Source organism: Lampetra planeri, chromosome 3, assembly GCF_965212315.1.
Source record: "Lampetra planeri chromosome 3, kcLamPlan1.2.h2, whole genome shotgun sequence".
NCBI classification, from domain to species: domain Eukaryota; kingdom Metazoa; phylum Chordata; class Hyperoartia; order Petromyzontiformes; family Petromyzontidae; genus Lampetra; species Lampetra planeri.
Window position 1 is genome coordinate 18631858 of NC_136109.1, and position 19415 is coordinate 18651272.

General features: G+C 46.2%; 1 protein-coding gene across 1 annotated transcript; it reads right to left on the reverse strand.

Annotated features, from left to right (window-relative positions):
* Positions 1-4478: 4478 nt before the first annotated feature.
* Positions 4479-18651, reverse strand: ATPAF1 (ATP synthase mitochondrial F1 complex assembly factor 1). The gene is made up of 9 exons (XM_078622571.1): positions 18373-18651; positions 16585-16690; positions 14389-14430; positions 12031-12093; positions 11340-11390; positions 8560-8607; positions 7823-7918; positions 6381-6488; positions 4479-5460 (listed from the first exon to the last, which is right to left on the reverse strand). The coding sequence occupies exons 1-9, from the start codon at positions 18630-18632 to the stop codon at positions 5254-5256; spliced, it is 981 nt and encodes a 326-aa protein (XP_078478697.1). The 5' UTR covers positions 18633-18651; the 3' UTR covers positions 4479-5253.
* Positions 18652-19415: the final 764 nt, after the last annotated feature.

Genomic DNA, 19415 nt, shown 5'->3' on the forward strand with positions numbered 1-19415 from the left:
TCAAACTTTAGAGAGAAAAAAATGTAAGTAAACATTAGCACTGGGGAGACAAAGGCGGCCGGGTGTTGTGGTTTCGTTGGCCAGACACCTCATCGTGTGCCGTGCCCCTCGTGTTTCAGGGTATTTCCCGTCGTCGATACACCGATGTAGATCATGGCGACACGAGTTAAGATTCTCGGCCAAGGGACGAGTGAGTTTATGGGTGTGTACGTGTGGATTGTGTACACATATATAAGCACTATACAGTGTTTGTGTACAAGTAGCGCTGACAGCACTTGCCCCAACAGTATGTGAATCCTATACGGGGGATCTTTGTCTTTGTAAACGTGTGTAATGTGGCTTGTATTTGAGGTTGTGTATATACCGTGTGTGTGTGTGAGCATGTGGATGTGTTAGTATATGGCCGCTGGATTACCTGCACGTGAATGAGCATGTATACGTGGGCATGCTGATATACACGAGAGGTGTGACAAGGGGTCGTCCATAAATGACGTCACGCACTTAGGGAGGGGGGGGTCAGACATTTGTGACGTAGTGTGACGAGGGGGGGTGAGAAATGTGACGTCACATCAAAATGCGCAACTTTAAATAAATAGACAACACGTTCTACTTCATTAAATAGACTTTTTGATAAATGTTTTCTCCTACAACATCAGAGTGCAGCGCCACATTAAATACGCACTACAATGCCAATAGTTTAAAGCGATTTGGAACATGTTTAAAAAATTTGGGGGGGGGGCAGAGCTTTGTGACGTCATATTTGAGGGGGGGTGTCCTTTTTGTGACGCCGTGTGACAAAGGGGGGAGGGTCAAAAATCGTTCTAAATCGCGTGACGTCATTTATGGACGGCCCCAATGAGTCAAGAGACATTGCCTGTTCACCTTCAGCATGTGACAAGGGATGCCCTGTGGCTCCTACACTATTTTAACATATTTTTGTTTTACTACCTCGTTCGAGAAACCTTTCAAACAGAATGTCCATGTGATATCGATACCTGGGTCTGTCCTGCGACTGCCTGCCAATAAGCCCTCACCCATTGGACGTGACCTTGAGTTGCACCTCGCCTGCCACAAACCCCCATTGCGATGTCAACATCACTTAATGGTGAATGGCAATTGCTGTTGTTTAGCGTGCTTTTTAAACATGTGTAGTGACATAGAATGGGTCACGACGGCGCGTTGCGCTGGTTACTGACAGAGAGACGGAATTTTGGCGTAACGACCGACCTGCCGGCAGAGCCGGGTGTGGCAGCCATTCTGCCAGCAGAGCATTGCAATGCCACGGAGTGGGTCACTCGGGCGTGTGGCGCTGGCTGCTGGCAGAAGGGGGCATGTGAGCACGTGATAGGCCGGGGTAAAGGATGTGGGGCAAAGATGACCGAGGGGACACGTGAGGGAAAGACCTTCTGGTGGGTTCCCGAAGGGGGCGGAGCCAGGCAGGGGACACATGGAAGGTGGCCCAGAACCTTCTGGTGGGTTCCAGGAGGGGGCGTAGCCAGGCAGGGGACACGTGGAAGGTGGCCCAGGTCCTTCTGGTGGGTTCCAGAAGGGGGCGTGGTCAGGCAGGGGACACGTGGAAGGTGGCCCAGAACCTTCTGGTGGGTTCCAGAAGGGGGCGGAGCCAGGCAGGGGACACGTGGAAGGTGGCCCAAAACCTTATGGTGGGTTCCAGAAGGGGGCGTGGCCAGGCAGGGGACACGTGGAAGGTGGCCCAGAACCTTCTGGTAGGTTCCAGGAGGGGGCGTAACCGAGGGCGGAGACAGGCCACGTCGGGGGGCATAAAAGGGAAGTCCCGAGGCTGGATAGGGGCTGTGGGTGGAATGGAACCCAACGTGCGACGTCTTCGTCTCCGGCGTCGTGGGTCAGACAGCGTGCCGGCTGCTCTGACCCGTTTATAGTCATCCCGCGGTGTGGACAGTGTTTAGAGTGTAGAATAGACGTTTTGCCTCCTACTATCACTGTCTCCGAAGTGACTCACTACACATGTATAATTTATGCTACTTTTCTGGTTAAATGACATTCCCATTGGCCACTTAACATAACAATTCCCAGAAGTCTTCTTGGTTCTTTCGGTAAAGTCACGTAGAAGGGAAGTAATAAAATAATAAAAATAAAACATAATAAAATGAAATAATTCTCACGACGTTTCGGCTACAACGCAAGCAGCCGTCTTCAGGTGAAGAATGAGACACTACCAAGCTAGGAGCTTATATATAAACTGGGTTGGAGGTGGAAGAGCGCCTTAACAAAAAGAATGTGCATATGAAGAGGAATTTAGCATATTCATGGAAAATGCGTAGGAGGTGGGCGGGGGGGGGGGGTTTCAAAGTCATATTATGCCCATGCATTATGCAGGATCAGCAGCACCAAGGGGGGGTGCAGGGAGTAGCATTAACAAAGGAAAGGAATGTTATTGATATGTAGCTGCAGTTACTAAACAACCACGTAGAAAACTGAAGTATAAACTACATAAAAAAAAGTATAAACTGCATAGCACCATCAGTATACTTACTATACTCTACAATAAGCTGAGTTACTAACAGCAAGTAAAACATTACAATTCTACGTCGTAAAAATTATATAATATGCTTCCATCTAAACTTTATTCTCTTACATCACACGAGCATATACCGTACTATATACTGCCATAGATAAACCCAACATTAAATTATATACTGTATTACTATAAACCACCCTATACCTTATACATTTCAACATAACACTATGTATTATTCTACCCACCCTAATGTGTATCGAAATGGTTTATCACGTCCTTCCAATGATTGCTAAGCCAGAATCCATCTTCTCGGTTAAAATTGTCTCTGTGTTTGTATATGTGGATCGCCTCATGAACGAATCTCTCATGATAGCCAGATGGCTTGCAGAGAACCTCTGTCTTGGAGAAGTCAATGTCATGTGAGCCAACTGAGTTGTAACAGTGATCTGCAGAGGTGTGGACTCGAGTCATGTGACTTGGACTCGAGTCAGACTCGAGTCATGAATTTGATGACTTGCGACTCGACTTGGACTTGCATAACAATGACTTTGTCCCACCTATGAGATGTGGACTCGAGTCATGTGACTTGGACTCGAGTCAGACTCGAGTCATGAATTTGATGACTTGCGACTCGACTTGGACTTGCATAACAATGACTTTGTCCCACCTCTGGTGATCTGCCACGGCTGAGGTGTTTGTCCTACCGTGTTTCAGGTCAGCTTTATGTTCACGGATGCGGTTCCAGGAGGGGGCAGTATATAGTACGGTATATGCTCGTGTGATGTAAGAGAATAAAGTTTAGATGGAAGCATATTATATATTTTTTACGACGTAGAATTGTAATGTTTTACTTGCTGTTAGTAACTCAGCTTATTGTAGAGTATAGTAAGTATACTGATGGTGCTATGCAGTTTATACTTTTTTTTATGTAGTTTATACTTCAGTTTTCTACGTGGTTGTTTAGTAACTGCAGCTACATATCAATAACATTCCTTTCCTTTGTTAATGCTACTCCCTGCACCCCCCCTTGGTGCTGCTGATCCTGCATAATGCATGGGCATAATATGACTTTGAAACCCCCCCCCCGCCCACCTCCTACGCATTTTCCATGAATATGCTAAATTCCTCTTCATATGCACATTCTTTTTGTTAAGGCGCTCTTCCACCTCCAACCCAGTTTATATATAAGCTCCTAGCTTGGTAGTGTCTCATTCTTCACCTGAAGACGGCTGCTTGCGTTGTAGCCGAAACGTCGTGAGAATTATTTCATTTTATTATGTTTTATTTTTATTATTTTATTACTTCCCTTCTACGTGACTTTACCGAAAGAACCAAGAAGATGAATCCCTGCAGTCACGAAAGCTTTAAATCGAAAATTCCCAGAAACCTTTACTTGTATTGCCCTTATAAACAAATTATCAGAATGCTGAGGCACCAATTACCCTGGGCTCAAACTCAGCTTCTCCAATACGACCATTATGAACCTCAAGAGAGGGGGACACCCAGACACGGGGCTCCAACCCAGGATTGTCTGCATTGCTAAAATGGCCATGATGAACAACACCCAACTCGAGGGCCACCAAGATGTTAACTACATCGCCTGGTATACAGGTCGTGGGTTCGATCCCGACGCCTGTATATTTGGAGTGTGCATGTCTCTCCCCGTGGTCATGTGGCTTTATCTGCGGGTCCTCCGAGGTTTTACCTCCACATTTAGAATCACCATGCATTTAGAGTATTTGGCTGGTAGAAATGTCCACGTGATAAGCCACGTTGTTGCCCTATCACTTATGACCAGGTCACTTCTGAAAAAGAGCTATAGCTCAGTGGGCCTTACCTGGTAAAATAAAAAATGTTTTAGTTTGTTTGACCTTGGGACCATCCGTGGTGCTGACCAAGTGTCTGCAATCGCCTCTGTGCTCTTCCTTGCTAAGCAATATTTGTAGTCATAAGGGACAGAATTAAAGAATTATATCAACTCTTTCTTTGCTGGACACAAACGCAGCTTTATTTAAATAGTCTCGGTTCCAGATTGAACAACGTAACTTCATACATTCAAACGCATGTGTAGAAACTGTTCACGTACAAACTCCCACGCACAGATCATAGCGTTTGGGTGCATAACCTGCAAGCGTTATTGCGAGCACCTATTTATGAGGGGGTGGGGATATTCACACCATACCAGACATTCGCTGAGGGCTAAGCCAACATACAGGGCTGCCTAGTCCAGGTGCAGATATCGCTTGCCACCAATGGCCTCCACGGCAGGGAATCAAACCCCATTACTGGGTTCATAGCCCAATGTGTGAGCCATTGTAATAAACAAAATACACCCCTTGTAGCCGTACAGGCGGTTGGGGCAAGTGCTGTTAGCGTGCACTGATTGTGGCCGGGACAGCGTACGAGGGGATGGTGTGGTCAACACCATGCCAAACCGCCTTTGCCTCCCCAGTGCTGATATTTACATGTGGTACCAGGTACTCATTTAAGGTTTAGTCAACCTCGGGGAGCTCCAGGATTGGTTCAGATATTGAGAGGGAATCGAACTCGGGTCGCAGGGTTCGTAGCGCAATACGCTAACCGCTACACCACTTCTCCCCACACATGCACTCACAGACACAACCCCACCCACATACTCTTAGGTTTTTTCGGTGGTCAACATCCACATACACGTTATTAACATACACGCACGCACATGCGCACACACAAGCCATCCTCTTCTTAAATATTATTGGCTGAAAGCACTTTGCTGGCTCTCACTCCTGACTGGCCGGCACCGCACCACCCATCTGCCCACCGATACCCAGGATGCCTTGCTGCCTGAGTGCAGCTAGAAGGGTCATGTGATCGAAGTCAGAGGGGTTCTGATTTAGGCGACGCACGAGGCTGAACTTTGACTCTGTGCCCGGGTCGGCATAGAATATCTGCACTTGTGATGCCAGACACCTTGCCTCCAGAGAGGACTGTGGAGAGATGTCACACAGAGACACACACGTTTAATCACATATACATACATAAGCAATCGGGGAACATCGCAATGGATAGTGGACTGAAAGTTGGGGGCAAAAAAAATAAGCAACTGGAGAATAAGCTATCTTTCACAACAAAAGGTATGATGCAGAAAATAGAGATAAAATAGAGATGAAACAGATGAAAATGCCAGACAAATGATAAGAGAGAATACACAAACTCTGCAAAAATGGTTTGGGGAAAAAAGATGAAAATAGATGGAAGAACAAAACACATATACCAGGAAAACCCTAACAGCAAGCAGCAAGGGCATGAAAGCAGCAAAAGAGGAAGATGATTATTGGCAAATCACAAATGGCCACCCTTAGGGAGACAAACGCAATGGTAAATCGCGAGATATAATTTTTACATTGAAAGATGTTATGCAAATCTATACAGCATAGAAATGCACGTAGCCCAGAAATCCAACCGACTCAGTTAAAGACATCGACTCTGCCCTTCGCAGAATGAAAAGAGGGAAAACTCCTGGACCAGATAGGGTAATGGTGGATATCAAAAAAGCATGCAAGTAAAGTTGTTGGAATACATTTGGCAGATCTTTTACTAAATGCTTACACAGAAGTGAATTGCAATCATGGAATGATGCATACTTCTTCTATTAAAAATGGGTAATACATATGACTCTAGGAATTACAGAGCAGGCCTGTCACTGGATTGGAAGGCTGATTGAGACCGGGCCTCAGGATAGGGAGTCTCTATTGAGTCTGGGTTTTGGGAAACCGGATCTCAGGATTGCAGCCTCGATTGAGTCTCGGTTTTAGGAGACAAGATCCCAGAATCGAAGTGTCGATTGAGTCTGCGTTTCAGGAGACCGGGTCCTTGAATTGGGATCTCGAATCCAAGCTGGTCTCACCAGTGTCTCTCCCAAGGTCTCCGACACCATGAGAACGAGTCCCTTGCTCTCCCGGAGCTCTGTGTAGTGGTGGATCACGAGCTGACTCTCGGCCAAGTCCCCTCGGGTCTACACACCAACGCCATCACACACACACACGGAGACGCCACCGACAGCGGTTCGCGTGTCTGTCGCGCGAGCACACGGACGTGTCGCCCCAAACCTCCACTGGATCCAGCGTCACAGCCTTCGATGACGTACCCGGAAAATGGAGATACCCACAAGATGTATGTGTGTATGAATATGAACCTTATGGCGGTACGCCGGGGTTCCATAGTACCCTGGCTCTTGCATAATGTCTGTAATGCAGTTATTCTTAGTCTGTTGATGGTCGGAGATACGGCATTCGACTCATCTCGACGAGATGTATACGATGCACTATTCAAAGTTGAATTTTTTATGAAAATTATGCCACATTAAGATTCAGCACCCTTCAAAACATCCACATGCTAAGTTTCCTAGGCCCAGGTTCAAGAAGAAAAGTTCACAAATTCTTCCCAAATTGTGGGAGTCCTAATCAAAACATTTCGAATAAACATTTTTTTGCACTTATGAGCATAGAGTCCACTGTATTTGTACCAAAATCATCTTTCTAGCTCCTCTAGAACATCTATAGAATGCATGTCAGTCACTCGCTTAGTAACTTACTCACACTTGGCTATATATATTGGATGTACAGTAGAAATGCAGTGTGTAGGAACACGCCTTATAAATATTGCCTTTTTTCCAAGTTAAACTGAATTTGAAGACTTTTTCAAGAGGGTCCTACACATTGGAATATTTGGCCAATTAAATTATTGAGTGCTTAATATGTAGGAGAAAACCCATGGATCATATGAGGAGATTATACTCAAACGCACCACAAAGATGGATTTAGAAATCCATATGCTGTAATGCCATATGCCTGTCACTACGCAGCCCGTCATGTTTTCGAGTTTCATGAATGGACATGCTATGCTAAACCTTGCCTCTGAAGTTCTGAATTGCAGTTATCAAGGTGATGGAGGTGGTGGCGATAGTGGTAATGATGTTCATGATGATACTAATGATGGCAATAATGGTGATAATGATGGCGGTGGGTATGATGATGATGATAAATGTCGTGGTGATGATTGTGGAAGTGATGATGATTGTGAAGGTGATGATGATTGTGGGTGATGATGGTGGCGATGATGATTGTCGTGGTGATGATGATTGTGGTGATGATGATGGTGATGATGATGATGATGACGATGATGATTGTGAGTGATGATGATAGTGGTGATGATAGTGGTGGTGATGCTGATTGTGGTGGTGATGATGATGATGACGATAGTGGTGATGATAGTGGTGGTGATGATGATTGTGGTGGTGATGATGGTGATGATGATGGTGATGATGATGATGACGATGTGCCTCGTCACCTGGAAGTTAATGAGGGAGGTGAAGTGAATCGAGCTGCTCGCCCACTGCCCCATGAACATTTCGTGTCCATGTTCACGGGGGACAGCGTAGACAAACTACACGCGGGGACACACGCGGAGACACACGCGGGGACGGTGAGAAGACGTGGAGCGAGATATCGGAAGTCACAGGGACAAACGGGGACACCGAGGAGGACAAGCATGTGCACATCGGGAGATATGGGCAGACACAAATGAAGGAGACGTAGAAAAACGCACAGTGAGAAAGTACGGAGTAACTGTATGACCATACGGGAGACGCAGAAACACAAGAGGAGGCATGAAGGGAAACCGAGACAATTAAAGTGAGACATTGAAAAACTTAGGGAGACAAGAAGAAACACAGTGTCAGGGATATACAAAGACATTGGGAGATGCAGACCAACACATTAACACACAGATACAGAGAAACACACAATTACAAAGACACAAGTAACAGACACTTGTGCACAGAAAGCGATATGAACAAAGACACACACAAACACAGAGACACACATGCACACAAAGAGATACACAGGGACACAGATGCAGAAAAAGAACACAACAGACATACAACAACACGGAGACATAATATGAAACATGGAGAGAAAAACAAAGACACACAGATAGATACACATAAAGACACAAGACTCATGGAGGCAGACATAAAAATGCCAAGACAGACAGCCATGTGGACAGACACGGAGACACAAACTCACCGTGGGACACTCCTTCCCGCGTGAGGACATGAGGTCGTACGTGTCCCCCTGGAGACAAGATACGCAGATACACAGCCGTTTGTCTCTACAATGACACTTGCTGCCCTTCACTGCACACAGCGACAACGATGCCCCGTATAGCTATAGGCCACGCAGACCAGGTTGCTTCCACACAGTGTTACGCAACCGATGAAAAGATAATGCCGCTCAAGTGATTCGGAGCGAGACCTCTGCTGTCAAACCGGAGCCGGTCATGAGCACAGTGCCCAGGTATGGGAAACTCTCCACTCCTGCCCCATCACCAATTGGGAGTTGTGGGGGTGGAGTGCCCGATGGTACAAAGTACCCAGGCAGGTGCTTCGTTTTGGTGGGGCTGATGGTAAGGCCCCACCTCTTAGTGGAAAGCTCCAGGTTCAGCAGCAGCACCTCCAACTCCTCCTCTGAGTGAGCAGCAATTACCAGATCATTCATAATGTGGTTGACCATAGGGAGCCATCCCTTGACCGCACCCAGGCATCGATCAGCCTCCCATTGTATCTGTACCAGATGGAAAATCCTCCGGTACAGCCATCGAATGCTTCACAAAATACGTGGTTGAAAAAGATGTTAAATAATGTGGGAGCCAGAGGACATCCCTGTCGCACTCCAAGGTGAACAGGGAATGGCTCCGACTCCCAGCCACGTAGTTTTACCTGGGCCCGCGCACCATAATGAAGGTCCTTAATGATCGTGAGCAGAGGGTCAGGGACTCCGAAAGCACAAAGAATAACCCAGAGCCCAGGCCTACTGATGGTATCATAGGCCTTGACCACGTCAATAAAGCAGATATGTAGGTTTTATTGGAATTCCCTACACCCTCTGCTGTAATAGACGGACAGAAAATATGGCATCTGTGAAGGACTGTCCTTTCCTGAAACTGCATTGGGGCTCCGCAAGCCTCTCCTCAGCGTGCCTAGCAAGGCGATGTTGAATAATCCTTGGCAGGACAATTCCCGGCACACTGAGGAGTGAGATGCCCCTGTAGTTGTTAGTCTGTGCGGTCCCCCTTCTTAAAGAGGGGGACCACCAGGGCATCCTTCAAATCCTGCGGAACCCGTCGAGTGGTCCAGACTGTTGTTATGATGTCATGTAGGGCAGTCTGTGCACAAACGCCACCCTCCCTCAGCATTTCGCTTGGGAGATCATCTCTGCCCGGTGCCTTTCCTGGTCTCAAGAGTCTGGATCACCTTCAGTACTTCCTCAAAAGAGGGAGGTGACTTCTTCCAATATTTGAGACACCGCAGCCTCAGCAAGGTCATCCCCACTTTGTCCCACGTTGTTTTCCAGGCTGAGGGATTTTCCCTCCCCCAGGACCTCACAGAAATGCTCAGCAAATCTGCAAACCTGTTCCTGGGGGTCAGAGATTGGATCCCGTTTTTTTCCCCTAATGATTGTAATAGGTGTGGTGCTGCAGGTTACTTTTTTATGGAGTTAAATAGTGATTTGTGATCGCGGGCCATTGAGGCAGACTCCATCTCCTCAGCAACCCGCGACCACCACCCATCCTTGCAGCGCCTCACGGCTCTCCTAACCTCCGAGCGAAGGCTGCAGTAAGCCCCATTCTCTGACGTGGGATGCTGTAGCCGATGAGAGTGGGCCTGTTGCTTTTTCTCAGCCAGCTTGAACACCTCCTCTGTCTGCCAGGGTCTCTGGGGAGGTCTGGACCATGTACCCAAAGCAGCCATTGCGGCTGCATGAGCCACAGTCCTAAACCTTGCCCATTTCCCCTCGACATCTGGAGGATGGGTTTGAATGGGGTCCTGGGTGTACACCCACCACCGGAGTGGAAGAATGGCAGGCGAATCTTACAGATGACAGTCGATGGTCAGTGGGCAGATCAGCTCCACGGTATGTCCTGGTATCAAGGACATGGGCCCGCATCCGCTGTTCCGTCACTATGTAGCCCAGCAGATGTTCTTGCTTGGACCCGGCATGCATCCATGATGTTGCGTGGATGCGCCGATGCTGGAACAGCGTGTTGGTAATTACAAGTCCATGGGCTGCACAAAAATCTAGCAGCCTCCTACCATTGTTACTGAGCTGATCTGGCCCATGCCTTCCAATCAGTCCAGACCAGGTGCCAGCATCATGACCAACTCGGGCATTGAAGTCACCCAATAAGATGACTCAATCCTGAGGGGCCACTTTAGCTAGCACCTGTGACAGGAGGTCATAGAAGGCATCCGACTCATCGGCCTTGCCTGAATCAGTCCACGGATGTTCGTCTTCGGTGGGGGCATAAGTAACCACGACCACGACTCTTCGCCTCCGATGGGAAACCGCCACGTTTCCACGCCCCCTTCATTCTTTTGTTCAGAAGAGCCACTCCCTGTTGTTGGCAGTCTCCTTCCCCGAGTAGAGGACTGTCCACCCCTCATGGTGGCAGGAGCCAGAGCCGGTCCACCGGACCTCCCGAATACCATAGAGATCCAGGCGGTACCGGTCCAGCTCCCAACAGAGGAGTGGCAGCCTCTCCTCCGCAGTGAGCGTTCGAACATTTCACGTGGCCACCAGGAGTGATTTTTGTTGTTGTTGTTTCTGGAGGAGCCCCGAGGGTAAGGATTCAGTCTCCTGGCTCCGCCAAATGGGGTTTTGGCCAGGAGACATCATAAATGCCTGTCCCCCCGGGGACATGGGTTTGTGGTAATTGAAGGTAAAGGGGTTACCACATAGATACACACGGTCACACACACGGTCACTTGCACCCTCTTGCATACTCACACTGACGTGAGTTGACTCACCGGGATCACAGCGGAGATGACATTTTTGTTGCTGAAGTAGAGAGTCCAGATCTGCACACGGAGACAAAGATCCCCCATGTGGCCGACATCGACTGTTGGGGCAATTTCTATTGGTGGGCGCTGAGCAAGTCCGGCATGGCACTCGAGGGGGTGGAGTGTCCAGCACCTAAACCCCAGTGCCAATGTTTACGCAACAATTCTGCGATAATAGAATTATAACATAGGCCCAAGAACCTGGTTGGAAGAACATTTAATTGAAGTGCCATTCAGGCTTTCACGGTTTCTATTTGGACTTGCACAGCAGGTTGTAGTGTTGTGTGAAAGAGCTCAAGTTCATTGCCGAGTCCAATTCACCTGCACTGATCCTGCAATTCTGTAACCGTGGACGTGAGCGCGTAAATATTTACCACTCGCCCTGGGACCACGGGCGGCCGGTGGGGACCAAGGCTTACAAATCCACTCGGGTTGTCCGACCACACTTCACTGTGCCAGTCATTGCGGGTTGGTGAAGGAAGCACAATCGTGTGTGTGCGTGTGTAATATAGGTGCGCGCAAAAGTGTGCACGTAAATATATGTTATAGGGGTAGAGGCAGGGCTGTGTTAGCGGTAGGCGTAGAGGTGGGGCTGTATTAGTTGTTGAGGTGAAAATAAACTTGTGTTAGTGGTCGGGGTTGAGGGCTACGCTCTTACCTCCTCAATTTCATGAGGCGTTTTATCTTGAATGAGTTCGATTTTTATGATGGAGTCCAGACCCTGATTCAGCAAAGACACACACACATATTTACACACATAAAACAAACATCCACACACATACATACATAAATTCACAGGCGCATATACACACCTGCTATACTCCTCTGTTGGGAGCTGGACCGGTACCGCATATACACACCTGCTATATACGGATATACACACATGGCTCTCTAGACCTCCGAATGAAGGTGAGAGTAGGCCTCCTTGTTCTTGGGCATGGACGTTGTAGACGGTAAGCATGGCCCTGCCTCTTTATTTCAGCTGGTTGGAACACCTTATCCACTAGCCAGTGTCAGACCTAGACTGGGTTACCCAGTGCAACCATAGGCACTGCATGAAGTGTATTACCATCAGCTACAGTCCAGAGCCTCGCTCATTTTCCTTGGGCATTGGGAGCAGGGTGGAATATGCCGACAAAAGCTACAAGCGGTTACTGCATTTTTGGTTGCAGCCTCTACCAGCTTGCTGCGAACAGGCTGATGCAGATTTTAATGGGGTCCTTGGTAGATGCCCTCACACACAGTGAAAGAAAAAATGCATTTTACAGATGACACAATTCAATGATCAAGGGACAGATCGGTTCTAAGATAGGTTACGGTGTCAAAGACGGGGGCTCGCATTCGCCATTCCACCACTAAACAGTGCAGCACATGTTGCCGCTTGAACCTGGTATGCACGTATGCTATTGCGTGGAAGCACCAGTGATGGAAGCGCGTGTAGGTGATAACAAACCCACGGACTCTACAGACATCCAGCTGCCTCCTTACATTGCTATTGAGCTGATCTGGCCCATGCCTTCCAATCGCTTCCACACAAGTACCAGCGTCAGGACCCGCTCGGCCATTACTGTCACCTGATGAAAAATATCTCCCTCCCGAGGGGCCACTTTAGCCACCGTCTGGGAAAGGAGGTCACAGAAGGCATCTGACTCATCAGCTTTGCCTGTGTCCCTCTACAGATGTTCATTTTCAATGAGGGCAGAGATCACCACCACCATACCTCACCTACCGTTGATGGGGAGGCTAACTCACAACAGCATGGCACCCGAAGCTTCACTTCATTCTTTTATTCAGAATAAGATTCACTCCACGTCGTTCAATGTTATCCTGACCTAAACAGGTGACTGTGCACCCCCTCACAGGGGCGAGATGTTAACTAACTCGGATTGTATACAGGAGGTTGTGGGTTTGATCGCGACCCTGACGCCTGTATATTTGGAGTTTGCATGTTCTCCCGGTGATCACGTGGATTTTTCTCCATGCCGTCCGGTTTTTCCCTCCACATTTAGAAACATGCGTTGAGAGTACATTACTGCTATAAATTTCCACGTGACAAGCCACTTGGCTGAGCTATTATTTGTGGCCAGGTCGCTTCTGAAAAAGAGCTACATAGCTCAGTGGGCCTTACCAGGTAAAATAAAAATAGATAGTAAATAGTTAAGAGGTCCTGGCGGTTCCAGTCAAGCTTCTGAGGAATGGCAATCTCTCCTCGCCAGTAAGGTTTGGAAAGGTTCTTACATGGTCGGTTCTAGCAATTGGCTGTTATATTCTGGAAAACCGTTTGATCCGTCTCATTGTCTTGCTTATACCGTTGCATTTATTCCGTCTCATCCGTACTGCCAGTCTTGTTGTTTTACCATCTTATTTGTACCCTTGTTTGCCTGATGTATAACGACCTCATTTGTACTATTTTGTTTGTACTGTCATTGTGTCTCATTTGTACTGTCTTATTTGTTCTGTTTAACCTGTACTGCAAGTCTTGTGTGGACTGTATCATTCGTTCCATTAGCTTAAAAGTAACATTTGAATCTGATTTGCATGGATAATACATAATCAATTTCTAAGACATGCTACCATTCATTTTACAAATTCATATTACTTAGTAGATCGTAACATGCCTACAGGTTATCCTTTTTCTACCAACCTCTTCCCTCTCTTCCTCACTCCCTCTATGTGTGTTGAACTTCGTTCGCACCGTACATAGCCAACCGTGATAATGGGAGGTGCAGTCTAATAGATCATCTTTATCTACAACTCTGTTCAGAGCTAAATGTGTGAACAGATTAGAGAGGATGACCACCACAGAGATGGAGCAATGAGAATGGCTCATTTGCAGGAGATGGATTGTTGCATTGTGAGACTGCCCAGGATTTCATCTAGCAGTGGATATAACAGCTGATAACGATAAAATCCCTCACACACACTCCTTAGCGATATGTTCTATTTGCACACACACTCACATTCACACTCTCAAATCTCTCTCACACACGCACACACTCTCTCTCCTGTCCCTCACCTTTCCGCTGTGCGCTTTGCTCTCTCTGCTGAATTCATTCGACTGAGAAATGACAGCGCAGGGGGGTGAGCATGGGGTTAATGAACGCAGTAAAGCACACTTACACACACTTATACAAAGATCCCCCGTTTAGCCATGCAGACTGTCGGGGCAGATGCTGTAAGCGAACACCTATTAAAATAAAAATGGCATGCGACGGGACGTTATGGAAAATGCCTGGTTTGGCCGCCTTTTTCTCCCCAGTGCTGGTGGATACACATCGCACCAGGTGCGCATTTACGGCGGAGTCTACCTCGGTGAGGCCGAGTCTACCTAAAACGCCACTGATCATTAGCCGTGGCCAGGAGTCCAACTCGGGTTGTTTGGTTTACAGTGCAGTGCACTAAACCACTTAACCACCACTCCACCCAATTTACATGGCTATATGTGCACTCGTATAATATTCACACACAATACATACGGTATAATAAGAGTATGTACATACTGAAAGATGCACGTACAGATAATGCATGTGCAGACCCTCTTCTGAGGAGACTCAAATAACTCAAAACTGATACAAAAATACAGCTGTCAAATGTTGGTTCAGGAGGCTGATGAATGTGAATGTTATTTTATTTCTGAATGGCGAGATAAGCTACTTTTTTGCTTATGCATTAATTTAAAGAAGCACAGCTGCCTTTGTCTCCACATTGCTGTTGTTTACACAGCCTGGCAGGTACTCATTTTAAGGCTCAATTGACCTAGGGCAGGCCCAGGACCAGTTATGATAATCACCATTGGTTGGAACTATGGCCAGAAATCGAAGTCAGGTTTCCGGGTTCGTAGGGTATGCCCTAACCACTGGGCAACAACCCCTCCCCATCATGCCTCATACATACACAAAACACGCACACATTGTTCCGAAGATTAGGAGTGAGATGGCGCCTCCTATTGGACGGAAATGGATACAGAGAGACAACAACACAAAAAAGTACAGCAATAATAACATATTGAACTGACGAAGAGACAAACACACAAATACCGACAGATTGATACAGAGACAAAGGCAAACGCTAGGATATGGAGAATGTGAAAAATATAAGGAGACACACTGATACTGTATATTAATAGAGACACAGTGACCCAAATACAGATACTTATCTGAGAGATAGACACAGACACAAAAAGGCACAGACCTGATATATTGCCTATGTTAACTATTGGGGCATGCACATACGTATGTCACTGATAGCAATGAAACAACAGCTGATGAATAACAGATGACGATTTATGACATTTGAGTCGTTGTTTACACAAATACTTATATACTTTACATTATTTCTGTTTTTATTTAAGTGACTTATTTACTTTTCCTATACTTTGCACTACTATCATGTTTTTGTATTGTTTGCAACTTTCTGACCCGCCCCTACCGGAAACCTGTGAAAAAGAACTTCATAGCTCTTCAGATTATTCCAGGATACATAAAAGTTTCAGATTCATGTTTTGAGTTATACTTGCAGTAGTTTTACAATGTAAACTGGAATATCATGTGACAAGAGTTTAAGACATGTACACATGCAGACCTGCGGATAGACAGACATAAGTACACACTAATACATAAACATGGACATACAATAAAATATATATATATGCACGAAGACAAAGATCCTCCGAATAGCCAACACAGACTGTTGGTGCAAGTGCTATTAGCGAGCACCTATGAAGCACATGAAGATGTGGGTGGCCAGAACCACACACGGCTGCCTTTGTCTCCCTAGCGCAGATATTTACACACTGCAGCAATTACTCATTTCAGGCCGAGTCCACTTATGAGACGCCCAGAACCAGTTTGGATATTCGTCACAAATGTTGGCTGTGAGCAGATATCGAACCTGGGTCGCCAGTTTCATTGCGTAGTGCGCTAACCACTACACTATTGCTCCCCAAATATATACAAGACAAAGATCCCCCGAATAGTCTGAACAAACTGTTGAGGCAAGTGCTGTTAGCGAGCACCTATGAAGCCCGGCAACGGCACACGAGGGGGTGAGTGGCCAGCACCACGCCCGGCCGCCTTTGTCTTCCTAACTCTGGGCGCTGCGTTCAGAGTGCAGCGCGCTCACCGCTACACTACCACTCCCCACAACACACACATTATATGCACACGAACATTAAGAGATACACGTGGACGCACATGCACTTTTCTACACACACCTTCTCTCCCCTCTGTGTAGTCCCCTCTTGTTTTGGCGCCTCTTCTTTGGCCTCCCGCATCTGCTCCAGCCTCTGTAGTCGAGCATTGAAATCATCCGGGCGATTTCTAAAAACCACACGCCACCGATTTATGGGATTCATAATGGCTGGGGTCACAGACACTCAGCCAACACTGCTGGCTGAGAACCTTAGTTTGATTGAGCCCTGGGTTTCTGTCACTCTATTAAGAGGTTCATAATGGCCATATCAGATAAGCAGGGGGATGTTGCCGATGTCATCCTTGAAAAATTAACCACTTCTTTTAGCAACATGAACAAAGGGAAATATCTCTGACTAGAATAAACAACTGCGTGGGACATGCTGTTAGATCCTCCTGGACATCTGTGAAAAAGAGATGGATAGCTCATTGAATTCCTCGAGTATAAACAAATATTATGATAAAATTTGCAGATCGATTTACACGGAAATTGTCAGTTGGAGAATTTTGCCTGCAATATTCTTCTATTCAGAGAAAGACAAAAACTGCTCTTAAAAATGACAAACCCATTGGCCTCTAATCACATGTAAATAATTACATTGTTCACCAAGATCACAGAGACCCAAATATCGGACATCACCGGTAGGAACGAAAGGCAATTGAGGAGATGGGTGATGTAATGGCAGCTACGAGAGAGAACACACCAGAGGAAACAACTATCTAGGATACGTAGCACCTCCGATTTGTATGGTTGGCTAAGTACGGTGGGAAAGAAGTTCAACATACATACAGAGGGATGAGAGTAGCTCGTGTGTAGAAACGCGATGGATTGTTGATATCAGAGGCCCCCCCACGTAAAAGTCACAGGGTGGACAGGCCTTCATCAGTGGATATATTATACCACTGTGTAACCAAAATATGTTCCTGGGTAGTGTTATTTCCTAATTGAATATGCCTCAAAAGTACAGAAAATGGCTTTATTCCCCACAAACTTTGCTTTTGTAACCAGGGCAGTGATATATTGAAATTTACCTATTTTCAATGCGAAAACGTGTGCATGTGTCATTCCATCACAAAGTCCTGGTCACAAAAGCAAAGTTTGTGGGGAATAGCCATTTTCTATACTTTTTAGGCATGAGCAAATAAAGAATAACACTTACTACCCAGGGACAAAAATCGTGTTACATAGTGTTATGGATGAAGAATCGTTAATAATTTAAGTATTATAAGTATTGCGATAACTGTCAATGAGATTATGACTACAATTATGTCCGAGGTTGTGATTAGTATTGACGTTATTGAGATTTTTGTATTAATTAATTTATGACTAGGATGATGGATATAATTGGCATTATAAGGTATACGAATGAGTTAACGATTGGGAATAAAGACATGTCATTGTTGACAAGATAATTAGTGTAACATTATTATTGGAAATACCGCATGATCACAGCTATAAATATCTACATTCTAACCGGTATCTTTGACATCGCTCTTGAGAGTTCACTATTATGTCTGTTATTATTGAGATTATAACCACTGGAGTCATCTCTAACAATTCTTGACATTTTAGATTCAAATTATAAGACGTCCCCCCAACTTTTGCTTTAAAATACAAGGGGAAAAGCGTCTTGTCCTGAGAACCCAGTAATGGTCCTAACACACACATATATGTTATTTTAGGGTAATGCTATTGAGGAATTATGAGGGTTTATTTTGTTCATATTAAAGAGTAAATTAAAGTGAGGCCTGGCCATTGATGAAGCCTCCCGCTTCACCTGAGCAGCCCTGCCGGCCGCATCGCTCCTCACCTCCGCAGCGCCTCAATCCTAGCGGCGTACTTCCCGTAGAAGGGGTTCCCCTCTATCGACGAAGCGGAGTCATGGGGCTGGTTGTTGTTGTTGTTTGTCGGGAGGGAAGAGGCGCGGAGGTTGTTGCTGTTTGTGGGTGATGGGAGGAAGAAGCTTCGCACGGCCCCGCACGGGACTCCCAGGGCGAGGGGCGACGGCGAAGGCCGCAGCCTCACGCGGCACAAGCGACCGGGCGCCCAGCACAGAGACGAGGCCGCCATGGTCAAGGAATCGATTCTCCTGGAAGCGGACAATTATCTAATCGATACGGCTGCAAACAGGATTGAAATTATTGTCAATATTGAGAGACACGTTCATCGCGGCGATTAGATGCTACGTTTCGGTCAGATGCAGCCTATTTGATCGATCGCAGATTCATGAGCGTGATTCGATAATGTAGTTGTAGTGTCTTAATCGAATCACCAAAGAACGATGGAGGTTTAGGAATCGATTCACAAGCCCAAGTTCAGCACGAGGTTAAAACGAATCGAACACCACAACGCAAATCGAAGTTTCGATTAATCCCGGCTTTAATCGAAGTGTACAAACGATGTTTACAATGATAATGAATCGATTCCGCGTGCGATGACCACGTTGTAGGTTTAGCATTGGGAATTGCGTTTGAATACGTAATTTCAGATGAGCATACTCTCTGGTTCTTTCGGTAAAGTCATGTATATTTTTTTGAATTTTATTTTATTTTATACCTACGTGACTTCACCGAAAGAACAAGAGAGTATTGAAAAAATATAATACTCCGATTGATGCTCCTGCTGTTGTGGAGTGACTCATGCAGCCAGCTATGGCTGCAGGGTTTTGGTAGTACATTTTCTTTATGTCATTTATTGTGAAAATTCCGTCACAGTTCCTATGATCACTGTTTCATTTGCTTTCATGGCTTTATTTTGGTGATTTCGAAAAGTTTTTGGTTTGGCCATGTTTGTTGTAGTACGGAGTTAGACTGATGACCTTAATCTAAGTTGTCTTGTGGTTGTTGTTGTTTG